Below are 19,574 nucleotides of genomic sequence, written 5' to 3' on the forward strand. Positions count from 1 at the left end.
TTTCAGCTCAGAAATGAGCCTTGTCATCAAGTATTCACATGGTCACACATTGCTCAGAATTAGTATTCCTGCTCGCCACTTCGTAATGCTGGCCCTGTTTGTTGTATACTGTTATATACTCCTAACACTTTCCATCCAGAAATCCCAAAAGTATCTCAAAAGGAGCTAATTAAACTTTGCTGTGGCCCTGTGAAATAAATTGAGCAGTGCAGCGAGTTCAGCCTAGAGAAGAATAAAGCTGCTATTCACCTGACAACACTCAACAATACTTTGATAGGAATTTTCTTTCTACTTCCAAGGATTTTTGCCCACATCTAGAAGTAACATAACTGCTTCTTTAAAGGTTTTGACCACTCTTTAAACAACTCGTTAAAGGATTTGCAAGTGGGTAGCCACTATCTTCTTTCAGGGGGAAGAAGCCTTATTGTATCAGCTTTCACATGAGATGGCGGAGAGCTATTGCAGATGTAGCTGGATTGCTCTGCCAAGCGTTACGGGAGTGTGGTGGATAACCCCCTCTCTGATTTCAAGTATTGTTTCTTCTGCAGCACGGTAGGAGAATATCCAAAAGGTGCCTCTGACTTCTGACATGCAATGTGATACCAGACAGGTATTAATAATTCAGTACGGCCCTATGAACATCTCTCAGACAGTCTGGTCTCAGAGTTCAGTCTGGAGGATGTCTGCAGCCGACAGATTCGGCTGTGGTGTTTGTGTGTGGCGGCGAGTGAATTGTGCTATGCAGGTCCTCATCTATACAGTGGTCCACGATGAGTGGAACAGAACCCCTCTTTAAACATTACACAGATAATAAGGAAAAGCAATAAATTGATATTTTGATGCACGCGTGCCTATTTCTAAATGAAAAGTCATTTCACACTTTTAATTCTGACCTTGTTAGTGCCATCTATGGTAATGTAATCTTTGGGTTTAGTGTCTTCAGTGGGTGACTTCGTTTCGCATATGTGTCACTGTAGCTTCATATTTCTTTAATAATGAATGGCTGTAACAGAGATTAAAAAGACTAATTGATGCACAGTAAGTTTAGTGTTGTCACCTTCATTATATTGTTAAGTGCTTATTTTACTGATCTTCACTGTACTTACTTGCAGGCTAATTGTAATTCTGTAAATTATTGATATATGTCTTGGCAGAAAATGCCTTTAGTACAGGATAAATATTATTTACATCCGTCATCCCAAGATGTCTGAAGATTTAGTGCAAATATTGCAGTAGCCTCAGAAGATTAGTAGGAGATGTTTATGGATTACTTCCACCACAGCTAAAGAGCAGGGAAACGCGGTGGGTATTGAACGTTTCTCACCGGCTGAGGAGAGGAAACGAAGAAGCCGGGGTCGGGGACGTGGTGGCTGTGGCTTGGTGTTGGAGGGGCATTACAGGCTTTAGGAGGCCAGGGGGAATACAGTGTAACGCAGCCAGCCTAGCATTGCTCTCTTGGGCAGACTTCACTGTCCACCTTGAAATGGCTTGATGGTTCGCTATTATACACATCTTAAAAAGGAGAATTAATGACTATACTCTTGAAATTCGGGACAAGTATTAACTTTTACTTGAGCTTTCATCCCTCTTTGCTGTGAGATTTTGCAATGGAAATGTCCTTCTCTTATGCACTCCTTTCAGCAATAAAAGGCAATTGGTTTACGTGTGTTTGAAAACGAGAGGGATGTGAAGCAGGAAATTTTTAACTGAGACTATTTCAACACTGGTTTTCCTTATTCTTTGCTTATTGACCTAATAGTCAAGGAGCTGCTTGGCAGCACTTTCATGGCTTGCTTAATTCATTTGATTGTCATTGAATGTGTCTCAACTTTATAAAGTGATAGGTTACTGCATCTGCCTGAACCTAAACTTAGTCTGGAACACAGTGACAGAAATGGGTTAGACTCAGCTTTTCAACAGAAGGAGGGGTACAGAGAGAGAGACTCGGGTCTGGGCAGATCCGCAGATCCTTTTTCTGTAACGTCGCTAAGACACGAAGCTGTTCACACAGCTAAGTCTCGTTCTGGCCTCTCATCTGTTGTGGTGACGCTCTATCAGTGATGCCGTCAGGGAGCATGACAACTGTTGTGTTCTGGAGGGTCAGCAGTCTCCCCATCTCTGCGTTGTGTGCTGGCACGTTCTCCCGGTTCACGTGAAGCAAAGACTCCTTGTCTTTGCTTTCCTGGTCCTTTACAATCCATCCTTGAGCTGCAGATGTTTCGTTGGCTTTTAAGGACCTTCTTGTATCTCCAGTTGGCTCACACACCTTCTTACTGCCTGCTTGCTGAATTTCAAACAAGTTTGCACTTTCTCCTGAAGCTCTCTTGACATTTGGAGGGAGCTGTTTGCAAAACTCACTGTTCCTCAGATCTCCTTAAAATTCCTTTCCCACGGAGCCTGCAAAAACAGTCATGCTATTCAAGCTGGAGGGGTGCAGAGGTCAGGTTTCCTGCACTCCCTTTTCATATGTAGCTGTCTGTTATTTTTTTTTTCTCTTGGGCTTCAAGCTGTTTATGTGAGAAGATTGTCCAGTGGGTGAGGGTCTGGTGGAGACGGCAGAGAGAAAGGACCTCTGAAAGTAACAGCAAAGGGGTGGTCAGAGCTGAGAGCAGTCTCAGAAGAGGACAATCAGCAAAGCCCAAGAGGAGAATAAGTGTTTTTGTTGGCTTTGACAGATCGAAGAGGTGGGGACTGGAGTGCTATATCCGAGTTTTGACAGCAAGTGGGTCATTGAGGATTTGAGCAAGAGCAGTGCAAGCTATGCATTACTTCTGTGCTCAGGGTGCCAGCAGGGGTTTTGTACTCCTTGTTTTCTTGAAAAAAATAATTTCCTGGGTATTGAGGGGAAAATGTCATTTTCTGCCCTGGTACTTTTGGCATGCACTGAAAAGCCCCTTTGACCCCAGTGATCTGCCCGCTAGAATGGGCAGGGGTTGAAGTTCTTCCTCCTGCCTGAATCTCCTTGGTGTAGGTCCAGGAGCTGTTTGTCCACCACGCACACAGCCCACGACTTCTGCTTTGCAAGAGACGGGCATGCTTATTTACGCTGGTGTCTCACAAGGCTTCTTTTGCGTCAGAGGAGGAATGAACAGCTGTTTTGGATGCTGGTGCCGGGGATTTAGAGATTTGGGGTTTTTCCAGCTCAGCACAGGACGCCGTTAATGTTCTGCGTAAAAGGGCTTCAGCTGAGACAGACAGCAGCTCTGGATGTTTCACTGCTTACACAGTCACTTGCTTCCCATCATGATCCAGCAGTTCAGGCTTACCCAATACCCAAGAGGTGATTAGAGACACAATCCTTCTGCCCTTATTATCAGCCTTGCCACAGCTCCTTCTTCTGCCTGAGATGACAGTGGCGTGTCTCGTCTGGCTCAGGCTCCTGTCTTGTCTTTACAAAACACATGCCCTTGCCACCAGGACTCCTGAATGGGTGGAATGGGCTGTTACTTTTTGACTTCTTGGAAGCCGTATGCCAAGCAGGCATGTAACTGGAAAGCAGAGGGGATTTTTGGCCTGATCAGGTCCAGCAACCGGTTCCTGGGTTGACAGTCTGGTTTTTGGTTCCCCTCGAATTGCATGGCTGTCACGCTGGCTCTCCGTGAATGTGCAGAAAGACCATTCCTTACTCTGCCTTTAATTTGGTTTGTGAAGGGCATAGAGCATTTAACCTCAGTTTGTCAGAATATAAGCTGATGACTTCTGAGCAACTTGATCCTGCGGGCTTGAGTTTCCTGCGTGGAAGATTTATTGGCAAAACTTCAGCTGATAAAGGGAGCTTCGGGCAACTAGTAATCAATCTCCTTTTCATGAAGCAAAAATGAAACACATTCCCAGAAGTGCTTCACAGGGGAACAGCAGCGTACCACATCTGCTCAGTCGTCCTCTGGCATTTTTTCTCCATTCACATGGTTTTGCTGAGATCTTTCACTGCTGAAAATCAAGTCTCTCCCTTGCCCTTTGGGACCAGACTAGAACATGTAGGAAACGCATCCGTTTCTTGGATGCTGCTCTGTCAAACTGTATCAAAAGCTGTGTCTCGAGTGTCTGTGCTTCTGCTGGTATTGAGCAGACATAATACTATTTAATAGTACATAAGGGCTCTTTCCATGCCTGATTATGACTTGCCATAAAATCAGTCTCAGAAATTTGATTGCGTTACAGGCTTCAGGCATTGCAAAATTCTGCTTTGTTGGTATTTCTTTTTCTCTGGGTATTTATGAGTATTTGCAGTGCTACATCTACAAGGCTCGTACCATTTTAATCCTGCACTAAACTTTTGTACTGAAACAATTGGTCTGCAAAAGGTACTTAGGAAATTTTTCCCTAAAAATCAGAACAGGGAGAAAGGACTTTTCTGGGGAAGAAAATAGGAACGCTGGAAGATTTTCTGTACCTTTCTTTGAAATGTTGCAGTGTCCTCAGGCAGATGCTGAACTAATGCTGTGGTAGAAGGGTCAGCTGGGAGGAAGGGATTTGATATGGCTATTTTTTGAAGAAATGGGAAGCGTTCCCTTTGTTACGGTGGTTTGATCCGTTCGGTAACGGGCACGTAAACATGCTGCATTTCACTGGTCCTCCTGGAAGAGCTGAGGGTAACGGAGCAGAGCGGAGCCGCCAGCAGATTAGCAGTCAGAGCAGCAAGCACCGTTTCTGGGAGCAGCTGCACAGGAAGAAAAAAATCGACTCAATCGACTGCTGCCACATTTATTCTTTTGTGAGATATTTGAGCTTTTTTAGTCTGTGGGAGAAGCCTTAGGAGATGGTAATATGGGTTGGGCAGAAACTCAAGGAAACTAGCCTTTTTGTGGGGAAAGCCCTACGGAAAGCCCTGCTGGGGGGGCTGCCAAAGAACAGCACTGCTGCGGGGGCTGGAGAATGTTCAGTCCCACTGGTCCCCAAAATAAGGTGGGAACTGGGAGGGAGGAGGCAAGAGGGGACATAGAAAGAGAGAGAGGGGTCTGGTCATATTGCACTCCACTGAATAACTTTTTTTTTTTTCCCTGGATGATTCCTGCTTTCCTGTTTTCAGGCAGAAACAGCAGGTGCTTCCTAAGCACATAATAGATCCCATGGACTGACAGGCGGTGAGGCTTGGGTTTGGCGGAAGCACCAGGGAAACCAGTGGGGAAAGGGCTCCCTTAATCAGGAAGTCACTGGATGTAGGTGCAGCGAGAGCAGGAAAAACTGTCAGCAAGCTCTGGGTGAGGCACCCTTTACTTACCACCTGACAAGGAGGTATAGACACGGAGCAGCCACTCGGGTGTTGTGTTTTTGGGAGGCTGAGGAGCGAGTTGTTATTTTGTTGGGGAATTGGACAGACTCCCATAGACCCTTTAGAGGGAGCAGAAAGACAAGCTGTGGATTAAAAAAAAAAAAAATCAGCTCTTAAAAAGTTGGTTTTAATTACGGTGATGCTGTTTAGGAGAGAAAATTTGATAGGTAGTTATATTTTTCGTATTTAATTTCAATGAAAAAAGTCACTGATTTTAACAAATATAAAGCCAATTGGTGTCTATAGAAGGTATTTTTATATGCAGTGTTAGGATATATATCGAGCTGTAACTACAAAAGAGATTTGAAAGCACTTCACGTTACACTTGCTGGACTAAAGCCCTTTTCAAACCAAGCTCTTCTTTTACAAGTTAGACTATTGTATGTTTTTTAAGACTGAGAAAGCAAATCAGGATTAAATATTATCTTCACTTCATGTACTGCTTAACCAAATAATTTTTTAGCTGGGACTTAAAACGAATATGCTTTTTCTTTTCCTTTTCTTTTTTTTTTTTCCTTACTATATACCCAAAAGGTTCAATTTCTGATCTTAGTACTGATACAGAACTGGCAAGATACAACCATCCGTAAGTGCTCACTGCAGGTGGAGGGCTTCTGGTTTTGTCATAGCAGCAAACCAGACCATTCATAGTACCTGAAAATCTGGAGGCTTTACTACAGCAGACCTTCTACTCTACAATTAAGTTAGGTAACCAGTGATTTGGAGTTTAGAAACAATCTCGATCAGATGATTTAGTTGAATTAAATGCTTGGACTCTGATCTGCAAACTTACAAATATGCAGCTATTTGGAAATCTATGCACAGTTCCTTAGTTGCTGTCCGTGTTTTTGCCTAACTTCTCAGTAACAGCATGTTTTTAAGGAGCAGGACAGTTAAAAACAGGGATGGACTTGGTGTCCAACCAGGACTTTCCAAGAATATTCTGTCTTATGCCGCCAGATTGCAAGAGAACAAGACCTTTGTAATGAAATGCCATGATGCCAGAAGATTACTTACCCGCTCTGTGCCTATGGGCTGTGGCGGAGATGGCATGATGTCATTCTTCTTGGAAGATATCTGCTTTTCCAGGGAAATAGGCTGTGCAGGAATAGGGTACAGGAGAGTAGGGTATAGGGCTGTTGAGCAAGTTGGGCAGGACATCGGGAGCAATAGCTTTTATGCAACAAGAAACCAAGGGAAGCAGTTGAGTTGTGCATCTCACTTTTCCCACCAGATGAAGAATTTGGGGACACTGAGATATATTAATACAGCTTATTTAGGATTTTTTTAAAACAAGATGGAGCACTAGTTTGCTTGGCGTTTTTTTACACTGCAGACTCTGAAAGCTGAAGCCATCGCTCCATCCAGAGTGTCTGCTGTATGGCTGGGGCTCCCGGGCTCCCTGCTGAGGTCCCCGATGGCAGGACAGTGTATGTTGGCTCCCTTGGAGGGTACCACGGCAGCCAGCCACGCAAACTGCTGGATATCAGCGTTCTCTCATTTCACTGAGCTCCTGGCAGGAATCCCAAACCACTTTGATTTCAACAGATCTCTGCTATTTTGTTCTGGGTTTTAATCAAAACCTTTTTAAATGGAGAAAATGCCAGGCAGCCAAAGCTATTCCTGATTTCTATTTTCAGCTCCAGCTCTTGATAAAACCTCTGCCTGTTTGTTCATGTGCGAAAATAGTGCCCAAAGTCCGTATAGAGCCAAACGCAAGAACAGGCAGCGTCACAGTCAAAAATACTTGAAAATAGGTGTTATGGTACTTTTTTCTCCAAGCTGTTGCAAGGCTTTGTTAATCATTTCACAGTGCTTTAGGCAGAGAGTTTGATGTGTGGATTCTCACTCAGTAGAATGTGTATCAAACACTGACAGTCCTAGTGCCATTCATATTTATATTCAGTAATGATTCAGGCTCTTGAAAAATCATGTCAAAATTACATGTTCTATAGCTTTAATTTCCTGTTGCTAACAAGGGAATGATTTGCAATTTCTTGTTTGTCCTCCTCTATGCTGTAGCCTGGAAGCATTGCTCAGTTACCATGCTGAGTTTCACAAGCAAAGCTGCCTTTTTTGTATTGTCTAGTTCCTAAATCTCATGGCTTTCAACATTTCTCTCTTAAAAAATACTTTCTGTGAATCTGAACATTTTTATGCATGTGTACCCTAGTGTAGGATTTGAAGCAGATAAGCCTCTCAGAGACTCAATTAACATAGGACCGATATATATTTATTGCAGTTGTACTATAGGATCAGCCTATGATGTTTGAGAACCGTGTTGCATTCCTGTTTTTCCCCAAAAACCTTCCTAGAAACCTATAACCAGAAAACTGTTTTTCTTAGCATTGTTTATATCAAATGTTCAAATTCTGTCTCTGCCTGTCTCATTTGTGCTTTTTTTCCTCCCATATCTTCCTTTTGCCTGAGATACGAGGCTTTTTATTCTTTAGCAACACCATTTCATTCTGATTCCTTTAGAAGAAATTACAATAGGTGTGGTATGGTGGGATGGAAAGCTGCATTTCCTTATAGCCAGGCAATGGGCAGAATAATGAAAGACTTGATGAGTTCAGGTATATTTTATGGAGATCCAAAAGCAATTTGAGGATGTTTTCCCAGAACCCATTTAGGCTGTCACTGTAGTATCTGAGCATATCCATTTTAGTGGATTTATCTTCCCGGTCCCTTGCAATGAGGTAGGAATGCTGTTGCTCGCTTTGATAAATGGAGCAGCGAGAGTATGACTTGTCCGGGGTTATGTGCCAGGCTTGTGGCAGAGATGTGAGCTGCTTCCAAATCATGTGTGGCTCAGGCTCCTTCCAGCCTCCTTAGGTTAAAAAAGGAGCTGAACCTCTGACACAGGAGAAATATTCAGTGCTTTGAAAAAGTAGAGAAACAAGCAACAAGGGAGATACAGCTGTGTTAATAGTCGCTGTTGTGCTAATGGACTGCTAGTGAAAACCAAGCGCCTTGCTATTGCTCGCCTCAGAGGATGCTGTTAAGTACTTTAAGCACAGCTGTCATTTGTTTAAGAGTTTATTTCAATTTAATGCCTTGGGCTGTGTAGTGTAGCAGTTCGAGGGTCACCACTTCTCCTGTGTGGTGGTTGCTGCTGGGTCTGGAGGGGAGAGATGAACCACTGGAGCCAGCGACAGTCAACCAAACTGTTGCTGCTAGCCATAAGATTTTGCTCATCTTCCCAGCCTAAGTGAACAGACTATCATGCTCATCCTAGATGCATGCTCGAGAAACTGTGTAGTACGTGAACATACGTGAACGTGAACATAGGTGAACGTGAACGTACGTGAACGTGAGCAGGAGTGATAAGATGTTGATATTAAACTTTCTTTCCTTACCTTCTTGAAACAGCTGGTGAAAGGGCTGCAGCAGGAGCTGAACCGGCTATACACACTCTTCTGCTCCCGGAATCCAGAGTTTGAGGAGAAAGGAGGGAAAGTTTCAATTGTGTCCCACTCGCTGGGCTGCGTCATCACCTACGACATCATGACCGGTTGGAACCCGGTCAGGCTTTATGAACAGTTGCTGCAGAAGGAGGAAGAGGAGCTTGAAGACCGTTGGATGAGCTATGAGGAGCAACGTTTACTTGAAGAACTTTACATAACTAAACAACGGTAATGCATCCACTTCTGATTGTTAAAGGAGAAAACCACATCCCTAGATGACGCCCTTTGAGTGTTTCCAGAACGCACCATGGCTGTTATCTTTTGTGGCTGATGCTCTTCTGCTGGTGATGAATGGCAGTGGCAAATGCTAAACACAGGACTGAGCAGGCACAGGGAGCTGGCACTGCTAATAAGAGCTCTGAATCCACATCCTACGGGCTGTACCAGAACCAAGCAACTAGCTACTGCTCACTGACCAGATGCACTGGGAGCAGATCATAGCCAGGAAGAAAGGAGGTGGTCAGGCTATTAGCCCTCCAGATACTTGAGGAGAAACACAACAAAGTAGCTTGCAGGTGGGCAGTGAGCTGTAACACTGAGGAGAACCTGAGCAGTGAAATTCCTAAGTTTCTAGAGGAAAATGAGAAGTTTTCTCCTAGGCTCAGCTTGGAAATTGAGCTCCACCAGCTGGATACAGATGCTGTGATTGCTGTGATTGGGTTTATGGGGTTACTGCTCTGCTGCGGATCATTTACCAGCTTCTTCCTGCTGCCATCTAGAAGTGTTCATGCTGTCGGGAGTGTGAAGCAGCACTGCCCACTGTGACAAATAGGATCTCGGTTTCAGCGCCTTGCAAGTGTTCGTAGGGATTCTCAGTGTTAGGGGACCTTGCAGATCATCGTGATGTCTCCACAGTGTTAAAGTGACTTCCCTATTCTAACCTGGATATCAAGGTGCTATGAGACACCAGTAGATAGAGAATCTAATAATATTAGCTTGAGCTTTAGTCTTTCCAGTGGGAGGTGAGGATAAATCATAATCACAGTTCCTTTTGGTTCCTTCTTGAAACCTATCTTAGTATCGGTGGTACTTTGGAAGCATTAATATAGCATCGGATCTCCTGCAGTGCTTGAAATCAGGATGTGTGTAATTGGGGATTGGTACAGGACATCTCTACCAGCTGCAAGGCTGGATAAAGTGCAATCTTTCTGAGAGAAGGGAAGTAAGAAACCTAATGAAGTTGTCCAGTGGTAAGATGACCCTTCAGGCATGTCACTAGCATATGATCAGGGAAAAATTACCATTTTCACACTGATGCTCCAGCGCCTTAGGCATCCTCTGAAGTGCTTCAGGTTGCATCCACGGTAATCCAAGTATCATTTGACTCTGGCACTTCCATATAGCTAGAGTGCCTCTCCATTTCATGAGCCATCTTAGTGCAATTCAGTCTGAAATAATAGAAAATATACTACTGACATACTGTAACTTCTGGATTTCTAGTGTTTTAAGGATGGCAGACACATAGTGGATTTCTGGAAAAGCTTATGCCCGAGTAGGGTGTGTCATAACTTGTATAAATGTTCTACATTGTAGAATAACATACATAGAGCATGTGAGGTTGTGTATTGGAACCCTTCGACAACGGTTCACAAGAGTCAAGAATTCTGCATGCCTTCTTTTTTAAGACTGGATCATGCTCATTAAAGCATACAAACTTTTTTGAAAGTACTGCTCCTTGGGAAGTTTCAGCTCAAGACTTGCTTCTTTCTAGCCAGGATGGCAGAGGTTAAGCTTAATGTATTTGTTTCCATAATGCTTTTGTGGAACTTAAGGAGATGGTGTTTTCCTGCTCTGAAGAGGGCATAATGCTCTAGTGCTGGGGCTGGACAGTTTTACCAGTCCATGTGAGATGCTTTATATTGTAGCTGCTTTTTTAATTCAGGCTAACTAGAAGAACAGGTGAATAACCTTTTTTAATGATAGTTGAAAGAGTGGGACACTGTCCTCCAGATATTCCACCACAATACAGAACTCCGTAATGCTTGGGCCATGGAGTTTCCTGTGGCTTTGGTTTTTTTTTTAAAAAAAAAAAAAAACAAAACAGGTGATTTGGTTGCTAAAACACCAAGGAAACAGGAGGTGAGTTACCTAGTCCTAAGGAAGGAGGGTGGGCAGATGCTTGGGATGGTGAACAAGGAAACTGTCATGTCTTGATTGATTCCATCTGTGGTCAGAGAAACAGGATTTCATATACATTGATTCTTAATCGATTGGACTGCCTCCAAGAAATACTGACGCCATCACTCTCTCTTCCCAGCAGACAAAACTGTTGGACCCCACAGGAAAAAAAAACTGTTTGGATCAGAGAGGTTAAGGCTCCGTTTTTTATTGGATCTCAGAAAGATCTCTATTTTCTAGGTTGAGAGAGATAGAAGAGAGGTTACATGGCTTAAAGGCATCCACCACATCAAAACCACCTGTCTTAAAATTTAAGGTATGTATGTTCAAGAGGTTTTTACTGAGTGTTCTACTTGCTGTAAAAATACACCTGCAGTATGAGTTATTCTACTTACTTTTTTTTTTTCCATGTCCCTAAGCATGATCTTGGTAGAATAATTTTAATGTATAAGTTCTAGAGTGTGTGTGTGTAAACATGTTACTATATTCATATATTACTATTTATTACAGATATATATGTTTATCTAGAAATATGTACGCCTGTATATAGGTTGTTAATATATTACACACACAACTATGTGGGAAGGTAAAAGCTGTTTGGCAAATTACATTAATCATGTATCTTAAACAATTTCACTTCTACTTTGTTGACTAATCCATTTTCCTTGGGAACTACTTCTAACATGTCACATCTCTGAGCAAATCTGATTGAATTTCCTCCAGCAGTGGATTTTCCTTCGGAATTACACTGGTTTGACAGCACAAGTTACTTTTAGTCTCATGAAATAGATTGCTTGCTAATCGGCTGTATAAATTGCTACGATTTCATATCATTGGGAAAAGGCATTTTCTAGCTTCTTGGTGGGATGTGCAACAATTTCTAGTTGCTCGACTATATCCTGAAATATTAAACCCTAAAAATGTGACATGATAGATGAGAAGAAAATAGATTATTGTTTCTTAACTTGCCATTTTTCTTTCCTTCTGAGTTCAGAAGGACTCCTAGAAGCCAAGGTCAATCTTGAGCCATAAAAAAGAGGAAACTAACCGTAATTCAATTTGTCATAGCCTTCTCCTTTTCATCACTGCTTAAAAGCATGTATCGCGCTATTATCTCTACCATCAAGGAAGCTGGAGTCAGGCTGATACTCCTCCAGCTCTGTGAAAGATTATTCTTCACTCAGTTGTGTTTAAACTGAATATTTTTTTGAACAGATGCTTTTTAGAGGGAGCAGGAAAGGAGGGGAAAAGAAAGGGGGAAGAAAAGAGGACTGTGTCAATCCAAATTACTGCTAGGTAATTTTCCTTTGCAGTACATCCTTTTTCTTACCCTTACGGGAAGGAAAACGTTTGTTTCTGGGAAGCTTTACACTAGTGACTCCCATTGCTTGAGTGTACCGTGCCTGAGACAGAGCTCCAGGGGAAGAGAGAGGCTTTCCCTGAACGTGATGGCAAAGTGCTTCTGCCAAGGGAGGATTTCCACAGGATGTCATTGAAAGATGATCGCTCATCAGCAAGCCAGTCCAGCTTGCTGAGGGTGACTAGCTTGTTGAAAGAGAACTAACGGCTTTGTAGGTACCGACTACCAACACCTTGGCTCTTCATGGCAGACCAGAGCTCTGGTTTGATCGTGAGTTGCTATTAACTACAAGTGCTTGATCCACAAATTACTTTGGTCTGAGCGACGCGGGAGACTGGAGTCTTTGGTCACTGATCGCCTTAGGCTGTATTACACAACGAAATGGGCATGTACAGCTGTAATGAAAAAGGCTAGCCACTGTCAATGTGTTGCCTCTTTTATGGACTGAAAGAAATTAAGCTTCCCAAGATGAGAGAAAGTCACTAGTCCTGCATTAAGCAGAGTTAAGCTTGCTTGATGTTGAACAAGCACAAAGGTAGCTTTTGGCAAGACAAATAAGAATAAATGCAGCAGCTAACTTGGCTGGTATTTAATATTAGAGGAAATGATCTGTGTTTAACTGACCCTTTGGGGAGGAAAAAAACCCCTTGAAGATACGGAGTGTCTTGTACTCTAATAATGTATTGGACAAGCCATCAGAATGAGAACTTGAGGGTGAGGTGTCTTTATGGTGCGCTGTCCTCTACTTCTCCTCAGGTGGCACAACTGAACAAACTGCTAAATCGTTAGGACCTGTGTGGCTCAAAAGCAAAGCCAAAACCTCATTGTATAAGTAAAGCTTAGAATCGCAGCCTTCTCCCCACCAGCTATGTAAGAGGAATCGGAGTTAAAGGCTAAAGGGCTGAAGAACATGAAAACACGGGGAATAGGGCAATACCTACCTCTTTAGGACTCTGTGGTGCATGAAAATAACCGTGTTGTAGGGTGATTTTCAATCACAGTAGGGAAGAGGAGGGCAGGACGTACCTCAGTTGCTCCCTAGTACTGAGATGGAAATTCATTTAAATCTGGACTTGTCAATGTGCTGGCCCAAAGTTCTTCAGGATTCCTTAGCACTTCCCATTCACCCAGGGTAACAGAAACTCTTCTGGAAGAAGCTCCAGCTTGTACTTGACCTTGTGGTTTCTATGTAGCATCATCTGACAGTGATGTCGATGTTGATAACAACTATCACAAATTATTTGTAAGATACTGGTGATTTACCACATGTACAAGAATTATCAGAGCTTAATGGGATGCTGACATGCATCTGAGAGGAGGAAGCCTTTAAACTGAATGCAGAGATGTGCCGTAGTAGCTCAACGCACAACTGCCCAGTTAAATTCCCCATGTAATGCTGGTATAAGTCTCTGTTCCCTTTGTCTGCTAAGGCTGCAGGACGTTCCTGGGTGCAGGAATGGGTAGAGGCTGCTGCAGAGATCTGTGTTTCCTCACTCTGGGAGAGTGTTTGGGATCCTCCAGGCTGAAAGGCAGCACAGAAACATAAATTGTAGTCGCCTTCTGTGTCTTCTGTTTTAACATCACCACTAAACACATTCATCTGTCCCCCACATTCCCTATGCACAAAAGAGCTGCGCTGCCTCGCTTCTGTTGGCTCATTCAGTTGTTTGTTTTTTTTTTTTAAATTCTGAAAATACTGCAGTAAGTTGAATGCATGACTATTTGGCTCAGCTTCTGCTTAAAATACAAATAAATTCATTAAGTCGTCTGTTTATGAATCATACCCAGGAGAGAAAAGTGCTATCCTGAAAGGTCATGTTCTTAAACATTTCTTCTCTGTTGTTAAACATTTCCAGGAGTATATCTGAAGTGCCCCACTCCTGCTTCTAGGAGAAACACCAAAATTAATAAATGTTTTCTAGAAAGATTTTAGTCCCCTATTCCCAGTAGGTTTCATGGCATGGCAGTCTTCTCTTCAGCCACTTTGCAACCGCGCTGAGAGTCTAATGGCTGCAATTTAAAGGACTTTATTTTTGGAAGACTTACTTTTGATTTTTAGTGTTCACTGCTTTGGTATCAGTCTGATGCCTCCCATTAAGGTACCCACCAATTGGTACTTTGTCTTTGTAAGCATTTCCAGAGCTGGAAGACCATGTTGAAAGGCTTGCGCTTGTAAGAAAATACACAGCAAAGAACAGTGCCCTCCAAGAAGAAAGCATCTGTCCTGCGTTTATGAATAGAAACAATGGAACAAAAGCCATGCACCATGTAACCACTGAAACTATTTACCTTTTGACATTTTTGCCTAGTCTGTAGTGGCCTAAGGTGAATTCATGACAACATCTTTTAAGCATCTGCTAGCAAGTGTAAGCTAGCAGCCACTTTCTGATTTCTTTCTAAAGCAGAAAGACTGTAATTATGTACTCCAGGCGCTCGATACAGGAACATCAGATGGACAGAGTTTAAAGGTTACTTATTCAGTTTAAAGGATTGCACTGTGAATATCTGTTTCTATTGTATTTGAAGATGAGAAAGCTTTTTGTCCAAACTGCAAAAATGTAAGGGTCTCTGTAAAGCTTCATTATAAGAAAGGAGAGCAGCTTTGCACTAGACTAGAGTAACAATATAGATGACAGAGCAGTGCTTCGCAGCGTATGACATTGAATAGCTTTGCTGAAGACCTAGATTTATTCCCATTGAATTGGGGCTCGTGCATTCTTTTGGAAGGAAGAGGTGGGGTACCAGTGCCAAGTCAGAGGAGGAGGAATGATCTCTGCAGAGCTGGAATCTGATAGATGAAACGGACCATTATTTCTACACCCTCGCTCCACGCGCTGACGTATAGTGAAGGCACGTGGGAATCCAAGCATCCTCCACATGCACTTAGCAAGAATGCAGCAATTTCTCTTGCTGGTTAAGTAGCAGCGCGCTAGGAGTTGCTCAGTTGTAGTGCCCTGCAAATCGGGCGCTACTGTTGGGAAAGCTGCAGTGAAGGTCTAATAATGGTAAAATTCATTTTTCTTCTAAGAAAATATTCTAAAGGCTAAAAAGTAATTTTGACGTATGAAAATATTTTTGACTACAGAGTTTTACATTTGATGTTTCTAGGAGACGATGTCTGAGGATTGGTAATGGGATACGAAGCCATTCACCTCTAGGTCACTGTTGAATCCCGGCCCAGGTTGGTAGTGACCAAAAGTCGTTACCACTGATGCATGTTCAGTGACCTTTGTCAGATGGGTTAGCAGCTGCAGTTCAGGTTTACTCAATTGCCTCCCGGTATTAGAGGCAGTCCTTTTAGAGCAAAGTCACGGTAGTTTTGGACGGCGTGAGAGTAGCCCGCGGAGTCGCTCGGTGTGCTGTACCTGTCCTGGGTAGCGGTTCCTAATGTGTGACGTGGTGGCACTTGGACAAGCAACATTCTGTTCACTTAACACTAGGTGTTTTTAAGAGGTTGTACATAACACCAGCCTGTGTATATGTGTGTGACTACTGTAAATATTCTTTAGGTTGTCTTTAATACTCAGCGTAGCTTGCGTTTCTACTTCGTCAGTGGGTGTGTGTAGCAAAACAAATCGTGGAGGACTTGATTAGGGTAAGATCAAGGAGCTGTGGTAAGCTTTGGGAAGTTTCATGAGAAACCAGACTTCAGTCTTGTGAAACTCATCACATTTCCTTAGTGGTTTCCAAATTCTTCTCGCTCCAGCCTTTCCAGTGTTGGTAGACCTCTTTTAGTTCAAATATCTGACTTGGTTTTCAGTTTTCCAACTATGTAGCACCAGAACATGTAACTGTCTTCTCGCAGCAAAGGGAAATGGGAAACTTAACCTTCGTGTTATAGTATGTATGTTATAGTGGTCTTCCCCGTTTTGACTTACTAATACTATACGAATCCCTCAGTTGAAACTGAGAAATCAGTTGAAAGAGAGAAATCAAATCCAGCCATGTTAGAAAGCATTATTTCCATCCTTACTAACGTGGATGAAATCTCTCCTTAGGTTGAGAATTTCTTCTGTATGGGATCTCCATTAGCAGTGTTTTTGGCATTGCGTGGCATCCGTCCAGGAAACAGCGGTAGTCAAGATCATATTCTGCCCAGAACAATTTGTAACCGCTTACTAAATATTTTTCATCCAACAGATCCAGTGGTGAGTTTTAATTGCAGTTGCAAGCTTTTACCTTGACTATTTTTAAGCATCAGCTGTGTGATAATGTGTGATCTTCAAAGCGTGTGAATTAACGCAAGTATGTTCCAGCACAGGACTATTTGTTGATGATTATTGTACAATGTTTTTTCTTTTGTAACTGTAGAATAACAGTTTCTACAAATAATTGCCTTAAATACCATATACTTTGCTTCTCTTTTCTTAGTAATAAGCATGAGATTCGAGATTACTCTGCCTTTTTTTTTTTTTTTGCAAAGACATAAGAAATAATCCCTCTCAGTCAAGTTCCAACTTGTGTTTAACTTGCTGACTTCCATTAAACATCATCTGTCCAAAGATACTACTGCTGTTAAAAAAGGCTTAACAAGCAGTTTACAAGATACTGTAGAAAAACAAAGACACTGGTTTTTTTCCCAAGGGGTCCAGAGTAACAGGTTGTTAGAGAGCGGGATAGTACTTGGGAGGGCAGTTTTGGTATAGATTTGCCTTGTCCTTACACTCTTCCATAGGCAGCCAGTGTTCACTGTTATCAAAGGCAGGATGCTGGACCTGTGATTTGCATCACCTTGGCAACTTCTTTGATGCAAGCTTGATTTGGGATTTCATGCTTACTGTAGAATAGTAATTCGGGGATACTTTTGTACCTGAATCTGAGTATATTCAGACTTGAATCCAAACTGGATTGATCTCAAGATCTTGTTCAGCTCCAGCTACTCCAAACCCAGAATTTTCCTGGGATGTCTAGGACGATTGGTCAGGCTGCAATCTGTGGTCCCACTCTGCAAATAGTAACTTTACTTAGTTTTAAGATAAAGAAGTGCAGAATGCTTTTCTACATCTAAGTAAACAAAGAAAAATAAAGAATCAATAGAAAATGATTTTTTTTAATAAGCACACCAATTCATGGTTTGCACAGGGATCAATGAAGAGTCATCAAACACAATGTTTACATAGCCAGTTCCTCCCTCTCTGTTGTGTTGTGCAGAATCAGTTTAACTCTGTATAAAGTTTGCTCTGTCAATGCATAACCACAAACATCTGTTAACAGTAACGTGTGTTTGTTACAACCTGTAGTAGAAGTGTTGCAGAGAAATGTGAGCGCACAAGCAACTGGGCAGCTAATATATCTTCCAGGCTGTGAAAATAAAAGTGAACCAGAACATAATGCCACCATTCTGTCACTTTCTAGGCTTCACTCGTTACAGATATTTCGGATCTGAGGTTGGGGAGGACTCTGTATGGGAAGGGAACGTGATTTTTTCAGTCTTGACAGTCAGGATTTTCTTTTCTGAATTACTCTTGCAGGCCTATAGATTAGAACCTTTAATTCTGAAACACTACAGCAACATTTCGCCTGTCCAGATCCACTGGTACAACACTGCAAACCCTCTACCTTATGAGCATATGAAGCCAAGTTTTCTCAACCCAACAAAAGAACCTACCTCAGTTGCTGATGGCGAAAGTGTATCAACTGTACCGAGCCCAACTACTTCACCAGTCATGGTTCGACGCCACTACGGGGAGTCTATAACAAACATAGGCAAAGCGAGTATATTAGGTAATTGTTCTTTATGTCCTTTTTTTTTTTTTCTTTTTTTTAATATAGGACCTTCCCATAGAGCTTCGCTGTTTGAGGTGCAACCGTAAGCAAGCTATTCCTGGCTGTTTCAGTTTGTTCTGTATAGGTGTATGGCTTGTTTTAATCCCAACTGACATTTACTTTGAAGAAAAGACAGTTCACGTACGCTGGAGTCAAGGCTTACAGGGAGAGGAAGTGGGTCAGGGAGTTTATGCTATTGCTGCCTCATTGTTGTCTGCCTTATTGAAGTAACATCCTGGTGATTTAATAGTTTCCACTCTACTTCATGGAAAAAAAAAAAATTAAAGCTTGTTTTGTGATTACATTTTCTGGTATTGGCGAATAGGAGAAAAATCACTCTATGTAAGCTATTACAGTTCCATTTAACTCATGATTTTACAATAGGAAATTCAGGCTGTTTTAATATGAAGTCTGTCCCCTTCTGGCTTTCTGATTTAAAATAAGCCCTAAGCTTAAATTCACTTTCACTGGAGCTTATATTTGAGCGTGCACTTGCAGTTTTTGTTGACTCAAGGCTTTTCTTTAGCTCTCTATGTGGGATTTGGAAGAAGGCTAATGTGACCTAGTGCCAGGAATCTTCCCAATCAAATAAGTAAAGTATATAAAAACAGTTTAGTCCTTAAGTGGAAATAGGCGGTGTTTCAAAGCAGGGTTGCTTTTTGACGTTACTATAGTAACTTTAATGTCATGTCCATAAGGTGGCAGCAAAGTCGGGAAAAAACATCACAGATCTGTTTTTAACTTTCACACCCCTCTTCCTGAGCAACCAAAATAGTCCTTTTAAAGGATGGTTATAGCATTTCTAAATGTCTATAAGGGTTATGCCAACATAAGGACCCTTAATGGGAGGAGTCTTAAATGTCCTGGTGGAATTCTTATGTGCAGAAGGTACTAACATTGTTACAAAGCATTTTTGTCTTAATCTTAGACTTTTTATGAAAGAAGAATTACAACATATCCTTAAAAGTACCAGATTTCTTGCTGCAGAAGTGTTCTCATGTATTTCGGTTCCCCTAACTCCAGTTTCCAAATTACAGCCTTTGCTTGTACGCTAGATTAGTCTTACGATAAACAGTGTACACTTAAGTCAGATAAGCTGTTCCCACCCTAGAAAAGCATGAATAGTGTTTTCCTTCGTCTGTCACTCAACTCTAATTGATGGGTGCTACAGTGACTTTAATTTGCAGTTTGATTTAGCTGCCCTTGTACTTGTTTGGTTTTTTTTTCTTTTTTTTTTTTGTCCGTGCTGAATGCAGGAGCTGCGAGTATCGGGAAGGGCCTCGGCGGGATGCTTTTTTCGAGATTTGGTCGATCTAGTACAACCACCCCACAGACACTCGAGACGGGAAAAGATGGAGGCGAGGGGGACGACAAGAAGGCCACAACTGTTGGGACGCCGCCTTTGCCCCACAGCAGCTCGGGCTTTCTCGAACCCACAGGTTAGTGACGAGTTCACCTTATAAACCCTGTGGAAACAAGACCTTTAGTGGGCTGCAATATATGTTGTGGGAGGCTGGAAATACCATAACAACATATGCTGCTGTTTGATTTTGTTGGTTTGCTCTGAAGTGATAAATATTGAATCCATTCC

The 19,574-nt window shown here is 42.3% G+C and overlaps 1 protein-coding gene across 1 annotated transcript in view; it reads left to right on the forward strand.

Annotated features, from left to right (window-relative positions):
• Positions 1 to 19,574, forward strand: part of DDHD1 (DDHD domain containing 1) — a gene marked incomplete at its 5' end in the record, with an annotated part of 51,198 nt that overhangs the window by 29,391 nt on the left and 2,233 nt on the right. The window contains 5 exons of the mRNA XM_009573814.1: positions 8,645 to 8,907; positions 11,098 to 11,173; positions 16,216 to 16,365; positions 17,689 to 17,941; positions 19,240 to 19,422. Of these exons, the coding sequence (XP_009572109.1) occupies positions 8,645 to 8,907; positions 11,098 to 11,173; positions 16,216 to 16,365; positions 17,689 to 17,941; positions 19,240 to 19,422 (925 nt within the window). The remainder of the gene's footprint in view (positions 1 to 8,644; positions 8,908 to 11,097; positions 11,174 to 16,215; positions 16,366 to 17,688; positions 17,942 to 19,239; positions 19,423 to 19,574) is intronic.

The sequence above is a fragment of the Fulmarus glacialis genome, unplaced genomic scaffold, assembly GCF_000690835.1.
Source record: "Fulmarus glacialis isolate BGI_N327 unplaced genomic scaffold, ASM69083v1 scaffold11653, whole genome shotgun sequence".
NCBI lineage: Eukaryota > Metazoa > Chordata > Aves > Procellariiformes > Procellariidae > Fulmarus > Fulmarus glacialis.